Below are 24,905 nucleotides of genomic sequence, written 5' to 3' on the forward strand. Positions count from 1 at the left end.
AATAAAAGTTTCAAATATTCATCCACCAAAAATCATCAAGTCGTGGGACTTATATGTTAATTAGAGAAGTCCCTTTGGGTGCAATCGATTTTGGAAACCCTAAATTTTTTCTATACATAGAAGAGAGAGATGTCTAGTTGCAATTGCTTTTGCGATGTGCCAACCACCCTTCTAGCTTTCATCCACGTCTACTTAATTGCCATTCTTCTTCTTCTTTTTCTTCACTATTACTACCTCCTATCTTAGCGAATCTTCTTCTTCTTCACTATTACTACCTCCCACCTTAGTGAATTCATCCTCATTGTTCACAATGACATTGCTAAGTTAACTAGGTATGCTAAGTACACAATTAGAATATAACCTAGAGCCTTTGTTTCCATCATACTTAAAAGATGACATTTTTATATAGATAAAGTGTGCTACTCACAAGGCTTACTATATATATGTATGATACACACAAACTCCACAACCCAAAACTCTTTCAAGTTGTGTGGCCCATCTATGCTATTAAAAAGCCCATTTAGCCCATCCAACATGAGAAACCCTAGGGTTTTTTCCCTATAAAAGATACCTAGGTTATTGTTGCTTTTCCACCCCGCCCGCCGCCGCTCCCTATTCCTATTTAATCCCATCTCTCTTCCTCATCACCGCTCTCCTCTCTCCAGGCAAGAGGTACGCACTTTTTGTTTCGGATTTGAAATCTTTGCTTCGTTTTACTATCATTGGTCATAAGTTCTTTTTTGAAGATGTTTGAGAATAAGTTTATCATTGAGATTATCGTCACTTGTGATAGGAAGTACGCAACCTCAAGCCGGACAAGACGTGAGCAAAGATGGGCCCCACTAGTAGGAACCATAAATCATCTCAAAAAGAGTAAGTGGTATTCTTATATAGCACACATTTTTTAAGGATATATACATGTTTCCCACAAATGTTTCAAACACATATAGTGATATATTTAAATCCGACAACATTTGAATTGAAGTGTGGCACCGAATGAAGCCAAACCACCCCGATATCCACAGCGCAACCGCTCCATCACTGCCTCTGCCTCTGCCTCTGCCTTTGCCTCTCCCGCTGTTGCCAACTCCAGAGTTGCCAAGGAAAGGCCATCTTCATCAACTGCTGGTGAAGGTGAACCACAGGAAACGGTGCTAAAGCTTCCAAGCATCCCAACACTTCCTGCACGGATGGCAAAGTTGGTGCCATTAGAGGGGTTGGGATGCGAGGCAGCGGTGGGATCGCTAACACCGAGTCGGGAGCGAGAATACAAGGTGACCAACAAGCACACTGAGGGAAGGCGCCCTGTCTACGCCATTGTCTTCAATTTCCTCGATGTTCGCTACTACGACATCTTCGCCACCGCCTGTGGCCCTCGTGTAAGATTTCTTACGAGGCGCCATATTGATCTTACTAGGGAAGTAGTAGCGCTTCATGTTTCTATAAATAGATCAAAATCTAGTATTTACCTTATTATCCTATTCGCATTAGATGTTTTTAATCTGACTTTGTGTCACGTCCCTTTTTTCATGTTTCTTAATTTGCCTATTTTGAAAATTCACATTCGTGTTCATTCACCTAAAATAGCTTAATGAAAATTTCATAAATATTTTTGTTTAAAATTTGACTAAATAAAATAATCATGCTGCCATTTATTTTATTGTTTGTTAATTGGAGTTATGGTTTTTTATTCGAGTTTGGAAGTGGAGCTCAACTCTGTGAATTATTATCAATCTAGAAATATTCCTCAAAATTATTTTTGTTTTATATTTATTAATGTAATCGTGATGTGGTTATGATATTACCTTTTGTTATTGTGTGTGCTAGAGTTGATCTGGGACTAACACATTATACACAGAGGGATCCTAGTTGGGGTCCCGACACTTTGCGAATGCGCTTTACACTTTAAAAGTGCATTAAAAAATATAATTTTGTTGAATATTTTGATAAAAATATAATTAGGGGAAGGAATTATAAGATCATAGATTTCATTGATCATAAAATTAAATTTTAAGGATGGAGTTATGCACATATGTTATTTTCAATGTGTTTATGCTAACACGTTGCGCCCTCGTGACCTTTGCAGCTTTCAACCTACCGCTGCCTCATGAATGGCAAATTTGCTCTTCTGCAAAGCTATCTTGATGACGATGTAAGCTCTGCCAATAATTTTGAGTGTTCAGTTTATTATCTACACCCTCTGTTCCAAAATAAACCAATTCCTTGCTATGGATCTAGAGATAGCCTATGTTCAGAGCTGTCCAGATCCGTAGTCAGGAATTGATTTATTTTAGATGAAGAAGGGTTTGATGGCATGCCTTTTTCTAACCATGGTGGGGTCTCCATTGCCTTGCAGATGAATGAGTCATTCTTCACTGTGAGCTGGGCTTGCGACATTGATGGCAATCCATTGTTAGTAGCTGCAGGAAGCACTGGAATCATTCGAGTCATCAACTGTGCCACTGAGAAGATATATAAGGTCTAGTAGTGCTAGTGCCATTTTTTCTTCTTTGCCACTACTGCAACCTTGGATAAACTTTGCTCTGTATCAGTCTATATATGTTTTTTTTTCAGTAATATATGCCAAGCTATGGTTCTGTTGCTTATATATTGGAAAATAATTTCTTATTTGATAGATTCTGATTTATCTGTGTTATCCATTCCAGGAGGTCACATGTAATTCGCTTCGATTAAGAACTATAGCAATCTTTTGACTTTCTATATAGCTACTAAATTGTGCCTTTTCTCTTCTAAACATTTGTGGTTTCAGTGGGTCTTTAGCATGTCTAGTCAGAAAATTGGCATATAAATTATGAACCATTCTATATCAAGTACATAACTGATGTGCGGCCAGTGTTTTATTTCTGTTTATGAAAAATAAAATAAAATTACAGAGTCTTGTTGGCCATGGTGGTTCAGTAAACGAAATAAAGTCTCAACCATCGAATCCTTCACTCATCATTTCTGCAAGCAAGGTTAGAAGATTACATTGCCTAATCTGATATCTACATCTATTTCATTTTTACTGATGTTCTTTCATACGGCATTGTGTAGGATGAATCTATTAAGCTGTGGAATGTGCAGACAGGGATCTTAATTTTGGTTTTTGGTGGAGTAGGAGGTCACCGACACGAAGTACTTGGTGTTGTAAGTTGCTTAAGCTCCACTGTAGCATTTTTTATAAAAAAAATTGTAATGCTACTAATTAACTTGAAATTGTCCTTAAAAATAGGACTCATCCAGCTTCTGATGTCACTTTTTTTATTGAGCAGATTCAATTTTATTCATTTCACCAGGAGTGAAATAATCCTTAGTCACTGAAATTTTGCGCATTCTTTCTTTACATTACGAGTGCAAATATTAATCATAATTAATTAATATTATTGCTTCAGGACTTCCACACATCTGATATCTACCGCTTTTTAAGTTGTGGAATGGACAACACTGTGAGAATCTGGTCAATGAAAGGTTAGTGAACCATCTCATGATAAAAAGAAAAGGCAATTGCATGATGCTTATCGGTGAAAGTGTGTGAATGCTGTAGAATTCTGGGAATATGTTGAGAAATCCTATTCATGGACTGATGCTACATCAAAATTTCCAACAAAATTTGTCCAATTTCCGGTATGCTTATAGTATCTGCCAATCATATCTGAATCTGTTCTTTAATCTGTAATTTATTAGTATGTATAACCAATATGGTATCATCTCTCTCCTTTCAGGTCCTGTGTGCTGAAATACATTCTAACTATGTAGACTGTACTAAATGGCTTGGGGACTTTGTCCTGTCAAAGGTAAAATTGTTATTGCTCTTTTGAAGTCAATATTTATAGTGCTTACAAATTATTATATCTTGGTTTTATCCTATTCATAAAGGGCTATACATACTGAATTACTGATACTGCAAATTTCCAGGCTGTACCAGGAACAGCCTTTTCAATCATTAGATTAGTGTTACAGATTGGTTTTCCCATGACAATTGGGTTACAAAAAGGACAAATTCATTAGAGTAAAATTTTTATTACTCTTTTGAAGCCAATATTTCTAGTGCTTAAAAAATTATTATACTGTGTTTTTATGCTAGTCATAAAGGACAAATTTATTTTCTACTGCTAGTGCAAGTTTTCCAATCCTTAGACTAGTGCTACAAATTGGGTTTTCTAGTGAAAATTCGGTTATTTCTGAAGGATGAATACATCTGATGTCTGCTAAACTTGAATTTTCAGAGTGTTGAAAATGAAATCTTGCTGTGGGAATCGATCACAAAAGAAGAAAACCCTGGCGAGGTAATATAATTTAATTTATCTCTAGAATTACAAAATCTTACTCGTCTACTTATATCCAAACTAATCTGGCTATGTTTATTTTCTTAAAGAAACCATGTTACTTTCTTTCTCCATGTCCCTATACATACTACAATACATACTATGTCTTCCTCTAAGGAAAATGGTTCTTTTGATTTGTAGGGTCACATTGATGTTCTTCAGAAGTACCCTGTGCCAGAATGTAACATCTGGTTCATGAAATTCTCATGTGATTTTCACCACAATCAGTTGGCAATAGGTAATAACTAATGTTGCACTGTTCTCTCAAGAATCATTTTTTTTGTAAGGCTTGACGAATCATTTTGTTGTTATCGTTCTAAATTATTACACAATATACCTTTTTCTTGGAAGACAATGAATATGCTAGTATTTCTTTAGATAATGGATATGCAATATTGATTTTGATATTCTTTAAAACAAAATGTGAAGTGCTGAAGGATAACCATGTGCTTATTCAAACAGGAAACCGTGATGGTAAAGTCTATGTCTGGAAAGTACAGACCAGCCCTCCTGTTCTAATTGCTCGGTAATGTTAACCTCAAGAACTCAACTTATTAAGTTTCATCGTCTGCATTTAATTTGGTATATAGGTGTTGCCTGTTGGGTGTTAATTTCTACCAATTCTCATGTCTTCTACATGTGTGCTTATCATCATCATGATCATCTACAGGCTCAATAATCCACAAGTGAAATCAGCCATAAGGCAGACTGCAGTGTCCTTTGATGGAAGGTACATTACTACATTCATCCTGTTCATACTATAAATTTATCCCTGCTTATTCATTCTGATGGAGCTAGCCTATCATTTGCACTGTGTTTATGCTTCTGTTTTATTTTTTATTTTTGTTGTTTGTTTTCTTCTTGGAAGATTAAAAAAATGTTTTATTGTGTTTCCATTTTCTTCAGCACAATCCTTGCCTGCACAGAGGATGGCAACATATGGCGTTGGGATGAAGTGGATCACCCAACCGCCCCAGTCCCAAGCAAGAAACAAAAGTGAAGCAAGGATTATATTAATTGAAATTAATAAGGCTGAATTGGCGATTTGTTCTTGGTATACTTTGTTATACTACTTTGCCTTAGCGTTCATCAAAACTGCCATTTGATTTTCCAACATTCAGAAAACTCTATAGCTGGATGTAAGATTTATTATCGCAAGATATTCAGGATGTTGGTCGGTGACTTGGTTTTATCAATAATTTGCTGGGAATATAGTACTTAATCTCATAATTTGTTTCTCTGTGAAATCGTCGTAAAAAAGTGTTTATCATTTTTTCAATGTTAAGCACGGGTGATTTGGTGTTGGAGTCATGCATGATTCCACCACTATGATTTAAATCCTAGTGTCCAAAAATATCAAAAAAATCCTAGTGTTCAAAAATATCAAACACATGTGTTGTGCTATCAATAAAAAAAATTATTAGTGAGATTAGGGATTTGTTGTTGGCTTAGTCTCTTTGAGTCACGGGTGTGCATTTCCCTTATGGAGTAATAAAAAAAAGAATTGTTTATCCTGCATTCTCGTTAACACTCTAAAGCACCAGCAAAGCATGCCTACATTTTAATTACCTGATGCCTTGTACGTTTTATTGGTAATTAATTTATTCCAAATGTCCAAAATAAACGATTCATCATCAGTCCAAATCATTTTATCGTAATTAATTATAAGCTTCTGAACATGAAGCCACTGCAATTAATTAGATTTAAGCTGACCTCCGGTTCTGTAAAGAGTCGTATGAGGAAGACCAAGACCAGCCATGGAAAATGTAGACGGTGACGGCAGCGATGGGGGATGTGGTTGCCGTTTGGCGCCAAAACGATGGCGTTTTCATGGCCGTCGGCTTCTTCCTCGCGCCATTTTCATGGTGACTTGAAGGAGACGTATTGTTTGAACAGCCAAAGCATATATACGTGTGCAAAAAAGAGAGAAAAAAAATTATGAAAAGCAACTAGATTCACATGATACTTTGTTTCTCTCTTCTTTTTTTTTTCTTTTGAGGGACACTGGACACATGATGCTTTATTGGTAAAAGATGATACACAAGGGAATACACTGCTGAAGCACGGCAGCGATCACAGTTCACATGGGAACTCTTTGTCTTTTTTCTTTTTTGAGATTTGACTAATTTTCGTGGAGTCTACTACTCTACTCCCTCTGTTTTCAAATAGCTATCGGCGGTATCTATTGTTATTTCAAATTGTCCACTAATAAACTCTTAATAATAGTTAGGCTATGGTGAATAGAAGTTTTGTGGTTATGTTTAGTATACATTTCACTTTGATAATATATATCGTTTTTCTTAAGAACTAGTAAATATCTTTTAAGAAAAAAGAGGTCAAATTATTAAAAATATAGGGAATACTATGTTAAGGTTTATGCTTTTCCTGATCATCTAGTTTAAAATACAAGTCATCTATAAAAAAAATGTACAAGAATTAAAGAAATTGTTGAATGACTACATTACATTTTTTAACGAGGAACATCATTATCCTTTTTACTCAAACTTAGATCCCTAAAATTACTTAGACTCATTTGATACAGATACAGAGGATTGAAATCCTACATAAAACAATCCTGTTAGGTCATTTGGATAAATGATTAACCTCCTTAAAATCCTTTGGCTCATTTAATGGTAATTTTGGAGGAAAACAAACATGCGATCTAGCCTCATATATTATGTTTTTGTGAGACACTTTTTGGTACTATGTATTGGTTCTACTATGATGTATTGTACCCTATTTGTTTTCTAAGGTCCTAATGGCCTAATATAATCGTATTATAGATATATAGAATGGTTAAATGGTTATTGTCTATGTGATATGTAAGATTGTTGCTTCGACTTGATATCCGAATAAATATTTGTAACCGATAGTGTACGTATCCATTTTGGTACGTATTTGTTCCATATTTTTTCCCGCCATTATCCAAGTTTGTATCCGTATTCGGCACTATCCGTGTTCGACCCGATTTCGATTATAAAATATGGGTTAGGATATGGGAAGGGTGATATCCAACCGAACCCGACCCGTTTTCACCCTACCGCACACGCCGCTCGCATGAGTCCAGTGCTTGCATATTGGGCCTACCTTTTCAACTGGGTCAATTAATACCCAATAAATAGAAGAAATAAGTTCACTTTACATCCCAAATCGAACGCCCATCTCCCAACTCACAATACTCCTTCGACAGTATAGCGGCCAGTTTTGGCTAACATGGTGAGTGAGAGCCATGTGTCAACGTCCAACTCTTTTGCCACATCACAATCGGCGACTGCAAGGCGGGGGAGGTCGTGCCCCGCTCATCACTGCGCGTGCACCGCGGACGCCAGCCGCACAGGATCTTCGCCTAAAAGTGATCAGTGCCGTCGCCAAGAGATACAAACCACTGCACGCCTACATCACACACTCGCCATGAGGGACACCACCGCCCGCACCTTCGATCGATCACTCGTGGTTGCACTGTTTTCGGGCGAAGATGCTCACCTGCCTCTTCTGTAACACCCCAGGTTTACTTACCTAGAATGCTACACACTACGGTACAGAAACCACCAAGTCCTAAATTCATTAAGAATTTCGACAGAGTCTCACATGTAAATTCGGACATCCACAACAGGTAATTGAAGTTAAACTAATAATAATATCATTCCCACGGAGCGATCCATCCTTATAATCCAAACTATTAACTCGGTAGGTAAGTGAATACCTGGGGTGTTACATCTACGACTATGATGTCGTCGACAACACCGATGACCTGGCCACGCACGACATCCCTAGGGCGCGGACCCCCTTGGCTCCTAAAGGCGTAGGGCCGGCAATTGTCACACCTCAATCTGATACCGCCGTACAACGGCACCTGACAGGAGCGTGTCGTAGGGAAAACGGCGCGAACAGCTTCCTACGAAACCGCGATCTCGGTACCAGTCCCAGGACATAGTGCTGGTACCCACGGTGACAAATATGAATCATAGCAATCCTTAAAATAAATAGAGGACTTATTTACCTTAACTTAGGTTGCAGCTCAGACAGCCCGAGAATACAACCGACGACGCGGACGAGGAAACACCAACAGCAGCAGCAGCAGCGGAACCAACGGTCTAACACCCAACACCACAGGCGACGGCTGGGAACCAGGACGAAACCCTAATCTTCACTTCACTTTATCTTCTCTTCAGGGTGGAGGAACTATATATATATATATATATATATATATATATATATATATATATATATATATATATATATATAGCAAGGGTGAGTACTTTCGTACTCAGCAAGTCACGGGAATTTAGGTGTTTAATGCAAGCTTGGAAGAGAGGCAAGGTTGTTTTGCAAATCTTTTGTTTGAAATCATTTTGAAATCACTAAGTGATTTATTTCTTTTTAAGTTTGGGCCGAAAAGAGACTTGCGTCTCGATTCGACTTTAAGAGATGTTTTTCAACAGCTCATTTGGTAATGTACTGACCTCCCGGGTCAGATCATTACTTCTCGGCTCCCAGAGCCATTCCACTTGATTAATCGGCTCCCAGAGCCTTTTTCATTTTCTCGGACTCCCAGAGTCCAGCTGCCCAGCAGCAAAGCAATCCGCTTCCACTCGGGAAGCCTAGTCTATGATGCCCACAGACATCCCGAATCACACAGATTCGTTTCTGACCACTCAGGTCATCCATCTGCCACATAGGCTGATTCTGGTTACGATTCCCACACCACAACAACTTTTCACAAAGCACAGGCAAACAAATCTACGCAACGGGAACCACCTCACATCCGCCCATGACCGTGGGCACGGCTGTTCGAACAGTTAGTTAACCTCTGCAGAGGGGTACACTTTACCCACAAGACACGAACTTACTCCAGACACTGGCCGGTGTCAGAGGTTCGCGACAAAGCCTTTCCCAAGCCGACCCAGGGATACCTCATGCCACATAGAAGGATCAAATCCTCACATAAACATAGGCCATTTTAGGCGTTCACAAATCAAACTCCAACCACCTCGATCGGTAATTCAGCAAGCTTCTCGTTCTTGCATTACCAGGAACCTGGTTTGGCTCCAACCGACCCCGCCCTGGCGTTCCCAACTATTGGCATGCGAGGTTTCCCTGAACCGACTAGTTACTTAGCCAGGGTGTCCCATTCCACCTTGTGGTTGCACTTTGATTATGTTCGATGAGTTTCCCACAGGAATCGGTCCTTATATGTGAATACGGGACAGTGCCACATAGGCACAACCCCCGCATCGCGAGTTTTCACAATTCATTTTATTTTCAAACACACCGACACCACATGTCGGGTTTTGAAGGCTTCACAAACCCATTTCCCAAGTTTTCGACAAACAACGGTGTATGTGGGTTATTTGGTATACGCGCTCAGAGAGCACGAATACCGAGGTACCACAAGGGTGGAGAGACAAGGAATCAGGGTAGTACGACCTACGGAAATTAGTGCGACTACTGGGTAGGTCCGTCGGTTTGGCACGCAAACCGAGGCCAAGCAAGTTAAGTGTGTGATTCTAATAATGCAAGTTGCAAACAAAATAATAATGACTTTTCAATTATAGGGGCAATTGATCAAGGGTGACTTGCCTTGCTCAAGGTCTTCACAAAGCTTCACGAATCTTCGAGAAAACCCGCGATCGACGAAAATCCGATAACCGCAACTATACGCAAACAATCGAAAACCTAAACAAAAGACCAAAAGAAAGATCCTATTTAGACTAATTAGTAGTGCCATTAAATAGATCTCAATTTTATGTGAATACTGGAAGTTGAACGGAGTCAATCGGACGAGCGGTTGGGGAGATATGGATTTCCTAAGATTATTTGGATTTTCTGTCTAAAGGAAAAGGATTTATCAAATCCTTTGGAAAAGAAAAGGAAGGAGGGATGTCATTTAGACTTACTCGGGCGGCTTAGGCGCGGCCCAAGGGGTCATGCGCAGCGCGGTCAGGCCATTGGCCAGCGCGGGCGCGGGTGGTCGGCCCATTAGGGGCGCGCGGCAGGGGGAGGCCGACCGGTGGATCGGGTGCACCTCGCGGGGTCCCGGGTGGGGCCCGCTTGTCGGTGACTGGGTTCACTGAGGGAAGGGCTCACGGGAAGGGCAGCGATAGGGTTTGGTGGACGTGGTTTGGGCGCGTGCGCCGGGTGGAGCGAGGCGCGATGGGCCCACGTGCAGCCGCATGGCTCATCGTGGTCTGCGCGCGCACGTAGGGGGAAGCGAGGCTGGCCGGTTTGACTCGGTCTAGCCGAGTTGGCACCGGTGTGGCGCCTACGCAGCGGCCACGCGGGCCGGCGAGAGGAGGAAGAAAGGGGGCGCGGCCGAATGGACGGCGGACGGCGGCCGAGTTCACCGGAGGTTGTCGCGACGATTCGAGAGGGAGGGAGCACACCGGAATAATGAGACGGAGGAGATAGAGTGCGCCACCGGCTCGGATTCACGGAAGGGAGACCGGCGACGACGAATCGCGGCAGCCCTCGCCGGAGGTGAGAAAAGGGGCAAACGGTAGAGGGGCGACGAGGATTCAATTCGAGGCGGTGGAAGCATCTCCGGGGTTCAAGGAGTCCGTTTCCGGCGTCGGATGGGGCGGAAGAGCACCAAGGAGGGCTGGTGACGAGCGGCGGCCTCCGGGAGCGGGCGGCAACGGCGGTGAGGCCATGCCGGGCGGCGGCGGGTCTAGGGGCGGCGTCTACGCGTGTTCGGGAGTGCCACCGAGCTATCGCGCAGACTAGAGGGGGCGAGGGAGAGCGAGGAAGGGGAACGGGAGGAGGCACTACCGAGCTAGGCGGGCAGTGATGGGCGGTCGACGGCGCGGGGCGAGTTCTTCGGCCTTGGGCCGGGGAAGGGGAAGAAGAAGGGTGGCCGGAGTCCTCTTCGGCTCCTCGCGCACACGCCGGCTTCACCAGCACGCGCGACGGCGAAGGGAGGCGAGGTCGGCAGCTGCAAGGCGGCAACAAAGGCGCGGCGGCGGTGGAAGAGAGATGCCGAGAGAGAATGAGATAGGGAGGCTCGGCCTAGGCTTTATAGATGGAAAAGAGGCGGTTTGGGAGGGGGAACTGACATAGGCGGTCAAGGGTGCAAGGACGACGAGCTGGTGTGGTCAAGGTGGTGGCAGGCGGTGACGCCGATGGTGGTCGGGCAAAAGGAAAAAGGTGGAGAAGAAAGGGAGCTCTGCTCCTTGCTGTTTCGGGATAAAGGAAAGGGAGAGGGAGCGAGGCCGAGGGCTCTGTCTCCCTCCCTTGGACGCATGCGCACAGGCGGGGCTGGGCGACGCGCGGTCACGGGCGGCGTCAGGGCTGACGCGGCGGCGACCGAGCGGCTCGGCGTCAGGGCTGACGCGGCGGCGACCGAGCGGCTGGCCTCGAGCGAGCGCGCGCGCGCGGGAACGAGCGGCACGGCCGAAAATCGAATGGCGGCAGCGGGAAAAATCGGCGATGGCGGCAGCGCTGGCGTGGGAGAGAGAGAGAGAAACATAGAGAGAGAGAGGAAGAAGACGAGAGAGCGAGAGAACTGAGAGAGCGAGCGACGGCTCTCTCTCGGCTCGCATGCGTGCAACGCACGTGCGAGGTGGGGGGAGAAGATGATGGGCTGGGAGGGGAGATGGGCCGGGGGAGGAAAATCGGTCCATCCAAAAATACAGGGAGGTAAAGTAGACCTTTTTTTAAGGAGATAGATTTGGAGAGAATTTGAATTTGGGGGAAGGAATTCAAAATAGGAATTTGGTTATTTTTGGAGTCAGGGCGAATATTTGGCAAGGATTCAAAGAGAGGGATTGAATTTCGGAATTTGATTTGGAGATTTGAGTCGAAGGAGGAATTTTCGAGGTGGAGGATTTTGATTTCGATGAGAGGGAACAACGGGATTAAATTGAGATCCTTGGCACAACTTAGACTCTCACACAAAGAACGAAAATTTTCACAATTAGGATTTTGCCGAATTAGTTTTTAACGCCTCACGAAAAGCGGAGCGTTACAGCAATCCACCGGATTTGGGTGCCAGACAGCAGTTGCGGCAATTCACATGGGAACACAAATGCTGAAGCACGGTAGCGATCACAATTCACCCGGGAACTCTTTTCTTTTAGAGATTTGACTAACTTTCATGGAGTCTACTACTCTACTCCCTCTATTTTCAAATAGCTATTGACTGTATCTAGTACTATTTCAAATTGTCAACGAATAAGTCTTAATAATAGTCAGGCTATAAGTTTTGTGCTTATGTTTAGTATAAAATTCACTTTGGTAATATGGTACTTTTTTTTAAGAACTTGTAACTATTTTTAAGAAAAAAGAGGTCTTTTTTTTAAAAAAATATAGGGAATACTATGTTAAGATTTATGGTTTATCTGATCATCTGGTTTTAAAAAGAAAGCCATTTATAAAAACTGTACAAGAATTAAAGAGATTGTTAAAATGACTTTATTACATTATTTAATAACGGACATCATTGTCTTTTTTACTCAAACTTAGACCCTAAAATTACTTAGGGATTCATTAAAATAAAAGAAAAATGGAGCAAATATAGAGGATTGAAATCCTACATAAAACAATCATATTACTTCACCTAGTCTTCGATAAGTAAAACGTTTAAGGTCATTGGGACAAATGACCGGTCTCCTTACAATCCTTTAGAACTTGGAGGAAAAAAGATCTAGACTCATTTTTCTGGTTTGAATCCGTATGTTTTTTTGTTACGTGTTGTTAAACAATTTTTGTTGTAAATTCCTATATATTCATTTCCTCCAGAATTCAAGAAGACATGAAATCATATTATCGAATCCTACGTTGCAAAGGAGACATATATTTAGGAAGGGAGGCAATCTAAATTGTTTTAGATTTGTGCACAAGAACAAAAGAGATTGTTAAATGACTTTATTACCCTCTTTTAAAACTACTAATGTATGGTTTGATTAGAAGCTGAGACGGTTGGTTTTCTTCCCAACCTCACTCCAAAAAGTCCAAATACACATTCCCACGCTCAACCTCAACCCCCGCCTCCGCTCGCCGCGGCGCGCCATGGCGCCGACGCCGCCGTCTCGCCCGCGCCTCCCTCTCCGCCCACTCCTCCTCTCCCTCCCTCTCCTCTCGCTCCTCCTCCTCCTCCTCATCCACCGTCCCCACCCCTCCCCGCCGCCTCCCCTCCTCGCCACCGCCACCGCCACGCGGCGCGACGACGAGCCGGCGCCGCGGCGAGCGGCGTCGTCTTTGGCGCCCAAGGCGACGACGACGACGACGCTGGCGCACGTGGTGTTCGGCATCGCCTCCTCCCGCCGCACGCTGCCGCTCCGCCTCCCGCTGCTCCGCCTCTGGCTCCGCCCGCCCGCGCGCGCGTTCCTCTTCCTCGACGGCCCGGCGCCGGCCGCCGCCGCCGCGTCCGAGCCATTGCCGCCCAACCTCCGCTTCTGCGTCTCCTCCACCGACGCCTCCCGCTTCCCGTACACGCACCCGCGCGGGCTCCCCTCCGCCGTCCGCGTCGCGCGCATCGCCAAGGAGCTCCTGCAGCTCGACGACCACCACCACGCGACGCCGCCCCCGCCGCGGTGGCTCGTGCTCGCCGACGACGACACCGCGTTCGTCCTCCCGAACCTCCTGCACACGCTCTCCAGGTACGACTGGCGCGAGCCGTGGTACCTCGGCGCGCGCTCCGAGTCCGCGGCGCAGAACGCCTGGCACGGCTTCGCCATGGCCTACGGCGGCGGCGGCATCGCCGTGAGCTGGCCGCTCGCCGCGCGCCTCGCCCGCGTCCTCGACTCCTGCCTCCTCAGGTACCCGCATCTCTACGGCAGCGACGCCAGGATCCACGCCTGCCTCGCCGAGCTCGGCGTCGAGCTCACCCACGAGCCAGGATTCCACCAGGTAACCTTTGCTTCTTATTGTTTACATTTTCTCATCAACATGCTACTGCCCTAATGGAATGTTAGGTTAGATTGCTGATTGCTCATTAATTCAATTGTGTTGATAGATAGAATGATAGATAGATAGATACTGGTGGATTGATAAAGAATGAACTTTTTAAAATCAAAATTTGGTACTCTTGACACCTGACTGGTGAGTAGAGCAGGAATTGTCTCAGGATATATCTGACCATATTTGATAATTGTATTTTGTGCCGCGTAACCACCATCACGGGCGGTTTGTATAACAATGATTGTATTACTGTAATAATTAAATCATTATGTAGTACAACCATGTTGTTCCTCACAAAAAAAAAATTGTTGTAATCTATTCAGCCTTGCTTAGTCACACCGTAGTTCAGAGGCATAGCTAGTCTTTGATATTAAGTTATCAGTTATGGAAGAGAATCGTTGGGTGAAATTTTGGATTGTATCAGGTCAAAAGAAAAAAAAATAGTATTGAGCTTGCAAAATCATTGCCTAGTATGAAGGGATTATGTTGTTAATGGTAGAAAATCTTAAGCTGTCAGCACTCTAAACTTTTTTTTTTTTTGCTTCCACTATAAATTTTTAGTGTACATTGTTGTCTGCAATTCTGCATACATTTGTGCCGTACATTAGACTTTTCAAGAAAAAGCTTATCCTTTAGAATGCTCTCAAGGAATGCAGAACCACACCACACCAATCCTGTAGAATGTTGCTAAGTTGTGTACACATGGAACCATACTGATTACAGAACATAAGCGATGGGTACTGGCTAACAACTACAACTACGAATTGCGGAACCAATACGAAATCTTTGCTACTGCCCACTGGATTTAGTGATCCATGCTTGTGCATCGACTGATTTTGATGTGAGGGCACTTGAAAGTGGGTGCTTTGGTCCGCATGCCACACATCCCTTTCAGATTATCTTAAGCTTCGCCATCACTATCTTAATGCTGTCAAAATGGGCATCTTCCAAGATAATGATGTTGTCAACTAGAACTGTTGGCTGTTGCTGAAATAAGTAGTGCAGTGGGTCGCTGTCTGACAGTTAAATATGGCAGCAGAAAATATTTCCTTTTGCTCCACCTATGTGTTTCACTTACTGAATTGTATGACTTACACTATATAAACTGCAAGGTATTGCTTTCTTCCTCATTTTCAGCCACTGAAAACTATGAGATGTCTTCTTCTTGACGACTCTTTAGACGCGAAACATTCCCATGGCTTTACTTAATATTATGCAACAAAAAAAATCTTGATTCTTAACTTGTGTGTTGTGTTGCATTTGTTATATCCAGATCGACCTTCATGGGGACATATCTGGACTCCTAAGAGCGCATCCGCTTACTCCTTTAGTTTCACTGCACCACCTTGATCATGTATATCCTCTTTACCCGGGTATGGACCGTGCAACAGCGGTGAAGCATTTCTTCAGAGCTGCCAATGCTGATCCAGCAAGGATCCTTCAGCAGACAGTGTGCTATGACCATTCGAAAGCAATTACAGTGTCAATAGCTTGGGGGTATTCAGTTCAGGTGTACAAAGGCAATGTGCTGCTTCCTGACCTCCTTGCTGTGCAGAAAACGTTTGTGCCGTGGAAAAGGGGTCGCAATGCTACTGATGTTTTTATGTTTGATACCAAGCATTACCCGAGGGATGAGTGCAAAAGAGCTGCTCTTTTCTTCCTCAAAAGTATTTCTTCAGGTGAAGGCAAGATCAAAAGCGATTACACTAGGCAGCTGCCTAGAAAATGCTCACCTAACTTGATTCCATTGAGGAATCTTCACCAAATAAAAGTGGCATCTGAGCCATTACATCTGGTTCCTGGGAAGGTATGGCTATGATGGTTGCCTTCATCAATTGTGACACAAATTTCAGTGCTCGAATTAAGATTTTGTGATTGTTCTTTTACTGTTGTGTGTTTTTAGGCTTTAAGACGGCATTGCTGTGATGTTGTGTCTTCCTCATCTGAAACCAACATGGATGTTAACATCAGGAAATGCAAAGAAGACGAACTGATTGCGATGCATTCTTAGTCACATCTTCAATCGAACTGGATGCAATGCTCTTCCTCTGTAGTAAGTTCCTCCTCACATCCCTTTGTATTTTCACAGAATTTTCCTGGACACACGCCTCAATGTTTTATCACATGAAACATGCGTTTCCATTTTATTTTGGGTCCCACCAGGTCTGACATAACTTTTCTCGTAGCAATTTATAATTTTCGTATGATCTTTGCAGTAATTCCATTGTACTAGCTTCCTAGTACAGAAAGTGACAAGACAAGTTAAGCAGACTAGCATTGTAATAGATTCTCCATGAAGTCTCACATTCTGCCGTTTACTTTGGTCAACTGGAATCTCCTTTACAAAGGAGTGGAGGCACCATAATCTGTTTGTGCTATACAATGACCTTTTTAGCTTGAAGAAAAATGCATAGTGGACTTGAGTGCGGCCCTCCTTTTGGTGATCAAGACGACTTCTGGTGACAGTAGTACTACTGAAACTAGAACAGCATGGATACATAGATAGATACTTCCTCCGTTTCACAATGTAAGTCATTCTAGCATTTCCCAGATTTATATTGATGCTAATGAATCTAGACATATATATTTATCTAGATTCATTAGCATCAATATGAATGTGGAAAATGCTAAAATGACTTATATTATGAAACGGAGGAAGTAGTTGAGATGTTGAACAACACACTTCATTATTATTATTTTTTAACTTTACCTAGCAAATGCTCATATTTATATATGATATTTTACCTTGAGCACTTTTTGTTGTGGAACTTTGAGTGTACATTGGGACTGTCTGTACATCTCAATATCTCATACAGCAGGAGAAATAATTTCAGGTCCTGCTTAGGATTACATTGCAATCCTGTTCTGTTGAACTGCTTCTGATATGCATGGTTTTTGGGCCTCCATCCTGGCCCATCCGTATGTATGGGCCGGTTTTTTGACCTTGGATGTGGCAGGATTTCGGCCTATCCAAAGAAGGGACGTTTGTTGGATTGGGCCTCTTCTGAAGTGTCAATGTAATCTTATGCTGGCTAAACTTGGCTGGTTCTTGGTCTATGTTGGGCCCTTTTGGCTGTGTTTCTTTTGAATATTTTTTTAGATTCTATTCATCGTTTGCCGCGCGCCTGCCTTCTAAACTGTTAAATGTGTGTTTTTAAAAAAAATATAGAAAAATTTCTTTAGAAAATATATTAATCTACTGGGGCAATTGAAATCTAGATTATTTGTAAGATTTTTAGCTAATATTTAATTAATCATGCGCTGATGCATCGCTCTTATTTATGTGGCGGTACGGTGGTTCACATTACCATACCAACTGTAGTCTTCACACATATAAGACCCTTAGGTTCAACATACTCGGCCTGCTCCAAATAAGAGTCATATATTTATAATAATGGTAATCCAAACGAACTCAGCCTTAGGTTCACGTTACCATAAGCCCCAAGTATGGTAATGTGAACGGTCAATCAACTTGCTCCAATTAAGATAGTCATCTTTGTAGTATTCATACATATAAGACTTAAATAAAAAGATAAACTAAATGGTTGATCGGAACCTGAGTAGTAATTTCAATACTCCCTCCATTTTAAAATATAAATATTTTTAAAATAGTGCCAAGTCAAATATTTTTAACTTTGACTATTAATAGAAAAAATAAAAAGATCAATCATGTAAAATTAATGTTGCTAGATTTATCATTAAACAAACTATCATAATATGTAACTCTTTTAAAGTAACAATATCTTGAAAACTGTGTCGAAGTCTAAAATGCTTATGTTTTGGGTCGGTATAATTACAATATAAGTATACTTTAATCAGTAATAATATCTAAAAGGTTCTAAACTAGTAATAAAATTGTTGTATAGCTACTTTCTTCGATATTTGTCATGTAAACAGTGATGATTATGTCGTGTTATCCAGCAGACAAGATACTTTTCATATAGCTAGGCAAGTAGGCATGAACACTTGCGCTAGTAGGCGATGCAGAGTGGCTAACTTTGTCCTTCCAATTGACAAATGCAGCCGCATGTGGCCCATCAAATTTGGTACTAGTACTAATCTCTGTGTACCTAACGCAAACTTTTGCTGTTCGACCAGTTGACCTAATGGTCTGTTCATCCATTGGTGTCTAATGTGTCTCCATTCAACTATTCATGGCAATGTCTCCAACATTTATATATCGGCAGTTGAGCTCTCTTTTCCCATCAAGTACATGTACGTACATGCCGCCATGTATTTTGGAATAATGGATAAAATTTAATGGAGCCTAAGGTTAACTACACTCACAATCAATGTTTATCTCAGTCTATAACATGTTTTAAATTTGTGTCTCGAATATAATAGTACAGTTTAGTCCTCCCCATATGATATGTGTGTTTGCAGATTTTTTTTTCCCAATTTGCTTAGTACCATTAAAAAATTACGGAGTTAAAAAATACGGTTGTATGTACCATTGATACGTACGTAGGTCTAGGTTCCACATGTCATTCTTGATGGTATTTTATAACTTATATATATCTTTCTGATGGTATTTTCCAAATTCTCTCTCTTTTTTTTTTGCCAGAACGGTAAAGTGACGCTGGCCAAGATATATTAAGATGTGTTTGTGAGTTTTCTGAAATCAAGATCTCCTCATCTACCAACCATATACTGTGCCGGGACCAACATATAGTACAAGCTAGAGATTATTATTGAGTCCTTATCGGTTCATCAGAGTGTGCTCATCCGAGTGTGCTTTTCAGATCATAGATAGCCTTTGGTGACAAACAGTTTTAGCTAATATTCCTTCCGTTATACGATATCATGTTTTGGGTTTGTCGATTGTCAAATTTATTTAAGTTTTGCTATGTTTATAGATAACGTAGTAACATCTAACTTCAAATTACTTTCATTAATAAAGCCACTGTTTGTATATAATTTTATAGCATATATCCATTTTGTGTTTGAAATATTACTATGTTTTTTAATATAAATTAATTAGTTAAACTTGAAGAAGTTTAGTTTAGAACAAACCTAACACGTGATATGAAACGGTGGAAGTATACCCTGTACTTGTAACTCTATCGTGAAGAATAATACATGTCGCAACTATAAATATATATCTTCCGAAGCAGTAAAACTTGTACTCCTAAAAGTGCTCTCAATCTAAGGCTATCCATAATGTAATGGAAAAGTAGGAAATAATAGGCATTAAGACATCCTTACTACTGCATTGTGAAAGTGGTAAATAGCTAGTGCCAAGTCATAGGCTTATTATTAGGATATAAGCAATTTAAGTTGAGTCTCACCTTGTTTATTTTATTGTGGCAATTCTCATGTTAGACATAGGTTGAACTTTTTTTTTAAAAGATGGGCCCACCTTATTTTCCACTCTACACATGCATATGGATTGAAATCCTCTAACGTAACTTTCCTCTGACGTGGTGACTAACATATGGGGTCCGAGAGTGATGAAGTGAATAGTAACGTCACGATGAATGGTAACATCAAAGGATTTGCTTCTCATGGGCACATCGTGGTCTTTCCAACCTGCTAACGCCACTTGACACGGTTCACCTTACTGCCTAGTTGGATCGTAAACATTGAGGATGCCCGAAAGGGGTGAGATAAAGCAGTAAAACGACAAAGATATTTTCATCAAAATTAATTAAAACCAGCAGATACTTGTGCAGATCTGAACACGGCGATCTCTTTCTGACTCTTCATCCTTGTGACAGGAACAAGCAGCTAATTAAGCTAGCGTCGTACTCCACAGTAGTGGTAGTTAACAGCCGGTCTGAACACATAGGCAAGAATTCAACGACCCGGCCCAGCAATAGCAGCTTATTGATGCACCGAATTAAGCAACAATTATATATATCTGGATCCAACAATAATTCATCCGATCAACTAATTACTAATATTGCGGGCCATCCGATCCTGACCGTTGAATCGGGCGATCCGATGGTCAGGATTCAGTCCAGGGTGATGATGATGATGATGATCCTGATCCTGATCTTCCTCCTCGATCGACATCTTCCCGACATTGTCAACATCTCTTTCGATCGGTCGATCTGTAGCTGCTCCTGCTGTTACGCTTGCTAGCTACTCCCTCCGTTTCTAAACGTTTGACACCGTTGATTTTTTTAAGTACATGTTTAACCGTTCGTCTTATTTAAAAAAATTATGAAATATATAAAACTATATGTATAAATGAAAGTATATTTAACAATGAATCAAATGATAGGAAAAGAATTAATAATTATTTAATTTTTTGAATAAGACGAATGGTCAAACATGTTTTAAAAGTTAATGGTGTTAAATATTTAGAAACGGATAGAGTATATATCATCAACCCCCAGTACCATTAATGGAGGACCACTAGCTAGCTGGGTCTTACATTGCATGCAGCAGCAGCTTGCTAGGCCATTCGATCGATCGATCGATCATATATATATATGGATGAGCTACCTACACTGATATGATCCACCACAATTAATGTGCTCGAGACGACGCAGCAACAACCGCCGCGCCATTGATGACTAATTGAGATCGATCGATAGATAGTATAAGAGATCGACCACGAGCTCTCGATCAGCCTAGCTATAGCTATAGATAGATATACAATCTCTCTCTCTCTCTCTCTCTCTCTCTCTCTCTCTCTGATTGTTCTCTTCTGCTTGCCTCTTCCATGGAGTGGGCTCGAGGTCCAGCCATGGCGGCAGCGGCAGCGGCAGCGGTGGTGATGGTCGCCGCCGTTCTGGCCGGCCAGGCGATGGCCGCCGGCGCGACGACGTACACGGTGGGCGCGCCGGATGGGCTGTGGGACATGGAGACCGACTACAAAGAGTGGGTCGCTCGCCGGACATTCCACCCCGGCGACAAGCTCAGTCAGTAATCCAAATCCAAATCGAGTTTTAGTTATCTCTGTTTTCTTGGGTTTTCTTTTGTACTTTTTAACCATTTGAATTTTTAATTTCAAAAATAAACCATTCTAAATCTATTTCCAGAATCTGAACATTTTTGGCACACCAAACCCACCAGACTTGACAAAATAACGTCAACACGCCAGCCGTAGCCGGCGTCATAGTTTAGTTTTGTACTATCATACCAACCATATCGATCGGAGTGGGCAAATAATAGCACTGCCACGCTAGTTAGACCTGCGTCGGTGTTGTCTTGGTAAAAGCTTCAAATCTTAATTACATATAAGTTTTGGAAGAGTTTAATTATTTTTTAAATTGAAGATTAAAAATGTTCTAAAAATTAAAACAAATTCTTGCGATGAGCTTAATCCTGTTCTTGATTTGGATCAATGCAAGTGCAGCGTTCACGTACTCGCGTGAGCTGCACGACGTGGTGGAGGTGACGAAGGCGGGGTACGACGCCTGCTCCAACGCCAACAACATCTCCGCCTTCCGCTCCGGCAACGACCTCGTCGCCCTCACCGCCGTCGGCACCCGCTACTTCCTCTGCGGCCTCACCGGCCACTGCGGCAGCGGCATGAAGATCCGCATCGACGTCGTCGCCGCCGCCTCCTCCGGCCCCGCAGCCGCCGCCGCGCCGCTGCCGTCGACGTCGTCCGTGACCGCCGCCGTCGCCGGAAGCCGCCTAGTCCTCGTGCTCTTGTATGCTCTTCTGCCATTGTGGTAGCATTAATTAATTAGTCTCTTGTGTGTATATTTTTGTAATTGTAAGTTTAAGTACACGTATATGCTTTGATTTAGTTAATATTTTGTACTTCTGGTTTTAATTTGTGGTTATTGATCGGATTTTAGATATGCATGCATGCCTTAATTTGGTTTCATTTGACTGAGGTTTGTGTTACGACTTGCATGGAGAGAGAAATGATTGTTCTCTTCTACAAAGCTAGGATTTTTTTTTCAAGGATTTTTATGAAGTTCAATTGTTCAAGGATTTTTTTTGAAGTTCGACTGGTCAATTTTTTCAAGGATTTTTATGAAGTTCAGAATTGCTCTCAAACTAACCATAACGTATTACAATATGCAAGATGCATGAAGCTCATTCATATATGGTCTATTTGATGACGTTCTAATTAACGTACCTTTCTGGTTTTTAATACATGATGTTATTCACTTTTAAACATATGTTCAACTATTTGTCTTACTAAAAATTTACAAACAACACTACACTGGCCAAGGTCACCTGTGACGGGCCCAAACCCTCATCTTTGACGGCTTCGCGCATGGTCAGTGATCAGTGGTCACTGGTGAGTCCAGTCACCTTTGACGGGTGGCCGGCCGTCACAGGTGACACCCACCTCTGACGGGCAAGTTACTAGAAGGCCGTCAGAGGTGTTGGTCTCCGCTAGCCTTGAGCGAGTTAGGACCCGTCACAGGTGACTCATCTCTGACGGCCCTTTAAATAAAGGCCGTCAGAGGTTGAGGTCTCCGTAGTTAGAAGCTGTCACAGGTGATCTACCTGTGACGGCCCCAAAAGTAAAGGCCCGTCACAGGTAGGTCACCTCTGACGGGCCTTTATTTGCTAGTCCGTCACAGGTTATGTTACCTTTGACGGATTTTTGTTCCGACCCGTCACTGATGAGTTAATTCCAGAAAAAAAATAAATGCTAAATATTGGCTAGCCTCAGGATTTGCTAGCCATGCCCTCTGAAAAATAGAAACATCACAGATATATTCCAGTCACAGATCCATCACAGATACATCACCCCCCAATATAACATCACAGATCCCCAACAACACATATATGCAGTTCAAATGCCACAATTTTGCACAGCAAATTCACACCCCTTGAAAGCCACAATTTCGGTCGTTGCTCATAGAACCGCATATATACTTACCAAATGGATTAAAGCCATAATGTCATCGACCTGCACAACCTGTCAATAAGGAAAAAAAAAGGAGAAAACAGATGAATAGTACAACATAAATCGTAGTTGATCAAATGTGATGACAATTTAGTAAAGTACCATAAATATTGCACATATGAAAGTAAATTACATTGCACTCTATAAAAACATAATTTTTTACATCGCCAGAAATTATAAAAACATCTTTTTTACATCACAATAAATTATCTAGCCAAGTTCATGAGTCTATTTGGCATGAAAACGTCCTTTCTTGTTCATTATTTCTGCAAGAATAAAAGCGCACAATTCGCCTCTGATAGCGGGGGGGTTGATGGGTGAGATCTTGAAGCCAGCTCTACCTTTCTGTTTAATAAATAAGAGGTTAATTAGCACGTTTTGAATAGCAATGTAGATATTGAAATGAGCTTATTCGCCATTAGCAACAACCTCAGGGTCGAAATCTTTCACCTCTCTTAGAAGTGTTGACATGTTGTGGCACACGTGGAAACCACATTGGTCTCCGATCTGTTGTGCGCATGCAAACTTGGTGTCATGATAAAGTTCATTCTTGCCCTCCTTGTGCCTACCACCCTTTTCCACATATGGGCCCCAAGCCATATTTAAGGCCTTGGTGATTTCACTGAAATCATAATCTTTGGACTTATTGGAGTTAAGGTAGGTAACCCGACTCCACTTAGGTACGATGACTAGGAGAATCCAATGTCGCCTGCGCAGTGGTTATGTAGCGTTAGTACTAAGAACCTTAACTTCAAAAACAATATACACGAAGGGTATTGTCCTCTTACTCTTGGTTGTGTGCGCACATGATGTACTCCTTGTCTTGATGGGCCCATAAACACCGGTTGACATAGTCAACCACCTCAGTGAAGCTCTGTCGTAAATTAACCTCATTCACCATGGATGGATCAAGGAACCCAACCTGATTACCATGGCGACGACTCTCGATCCAACACAACCTTAAAATATGTACGTATTAGAACTAATTTAATTAGGAGATATAGTCCAGTCATATCACAAGTATAGAAGGTATGCACTTACAAGGAGTAGCATTTAAGAAGACCAGTGTCCAACTTCCGGATCCTGAAAAGGTCGAAGAGGTCATCAAAGCCTATAGTTATATAGGCAGGCGACGATAGGAACGGCTGGTGGTCGTGATGTCCAACTATGGATGACTCCCTCATTTTCCGCTTGGCATTGCTTAGCTCCATGTATTGCTTATGTAGCTCTCGGCAAGCAATACCCATCACAGCTAACACATTGTCCTCCACCAATGGCATGCCTAGCTCAAATTGGGCTGGCGCCCTCACGACCTTCCCCGATTTGCTCACCGGCATCGACGTCGCAGCCTTGCCCCTTTTTGGCTCCGGCGCCAACTCCCCGACCTTCCCCTTGCCGCGTTCACGCTTCTGGCCCTTGACAAGTGGTGGGGAGCTATCGGCCTTTCTTGTGGTCTTTATTGGAGCCAAGCTTTGAGCTATATCTGCCAAGTCCATATCAGCTCCACCGGGAGAATGAGGTACTGACAATGCCGGTCCACGGGGAGCCTCAATTGATAGCTTAGACTTGGGAGGTGTAAGCTCCGTCGGTCGACTTGGACGAGGAGTCATCTTCACAACTATGTCTTCTTTGGGCCATTGTATGAACGTCTTGCGCGCATCGCCGAAAGTCATGATTTCATCATTTGGGGGCACGGGCAGCAGATAGCCTGACCAGGTGTCCTTTACTGTATCGATGGACACCTTGGCATACCTAGCTAGCAGGTCTGCGCCGTGGACCTTGTCTGTAACCGAGGGCTTGAAAGCCATGCCCTCAGCGACTTCAGGAGCGAAAGTTGGGTGGACTCTCGCTAGTAG

At 42.5% G+C, this 24,905-nt stretch overlaps 3 protein-coding genes and 1 long non-coding RNA gene across 4 annotated transcripts; 3 read left to right on the top strand and 1 right to left on the bottom strand.

The window, feature by feature from the left end:
• Positions 1 to 586: 586 nt before the first annotated feature.
• LOC9271694 (polycomb group protein FIE1-like) lies at positions 587 to 5,524 on the top strand. The gene is made up of 15 exons (XM_015793634.2): positions 587 to 672; positions 794 to 873; positions 986 to 1,379; positions 2,087 to 2,152; positions 2,357 to 2,479; positions 2,895 to 2,975; positions 3,055 to 3,147; positions 3,393 to 3,468; positions 3,545 to 3,624; positions 3,723 to 3,794; positions 4,227 to 4,286; positions 4,467 to 4,563; positions 4,788 to 4,851; positions 4,996 to 5,055; positions 5,232 to 5,524. The coding sequence occupies exons 2-15, from the start codon at positions 833 to 835 to the stop codon at positions 5,323 to 5,325; spliced, it is 1,401 nt and encodes a 466-aa protein (XP_015649120.1). The 5' UTR covers positions 587 to 672; positions 794 to 832; the 3' UTR covers positions 5,326 to 5,524.
• Positions 5,525 to 13,239: 7,715 nt separating this feature from the next.
• LOC4344622 (uncharacterized) lies at positions 13,240 to 17,072 on the top strand. The gene is made up of 4 exons (XM_015793141.3): positions 13,240 to 14,171; positions 15,496 to 16,029; positions 16,126 to 16,275; positions 16,439 to 17,072. The coding sequence occupies exons 1-3, from the start codon at positions 13,332 to 13,334 to the stop codon at positions 16,231 to 16,233; spliced, it is 1,482 nt and encodes a 493-aa protein (XP_015648627.1). The 5' UTR covers positions 13,240 to 13,331; the 3' UTR covers positions 16,234 to 16,275; positions 16,439 to 17,072.
• A 3,504-nt stretch (positions 17,073 to 20,576) lies between these two features.
• Positions 20,577 to 21,982, top strand: LOC4344623 (stellacyanin). The gene is made up of 2 exons (XM_015793563.3): positions 20,577 to 21,091; positions 21,529 to 21,982. Exons 1-2 carry the CDS (start codon positions 20,893 to 20,895, stop codon positions 21,852 to 21,854), a joined length of 525 nt encoding a protein of 174 aa, XP_015649049.1. The 5' UTR covers positions 20,577 to 20,892; the 3' UTR covers positions 21,855 to 21,982.
• A 1,177-nt stretch (positions 21,983 to 23,159) lies between these two features.
• LOC136351346 (uncharacterized) lies at positions 23,160 to 24,005 on the bottom strand. Its single transcript, XR_010734365.1, has 2 exons — positions 23,479 to 24,005; positions 23,160 to 23,394 (listed from the first exon to the last, which is right to left on the bottom strand). It is a non-coding gene; the product is annotated as an uncharacterized lncRNA (long non-coding RNA).
• Between the last annotated feature and the right edge of the window lie 900 nt (positions 24,006 to 24,905).

Source organism: Oryza sativa, chromosome 8 (genome assembly GCF_034140825.1).
Source record: "Oryza sativa Japonica Group chromosome 8, ASM3414082v1".
Taxonomy (NCBI): domain Eukaryota; kingdom Viridiplantae; phylum Streptophyta; class Magnoliopsida; order Poales; family Poaceae; genus Oryza; species Oryza sativa.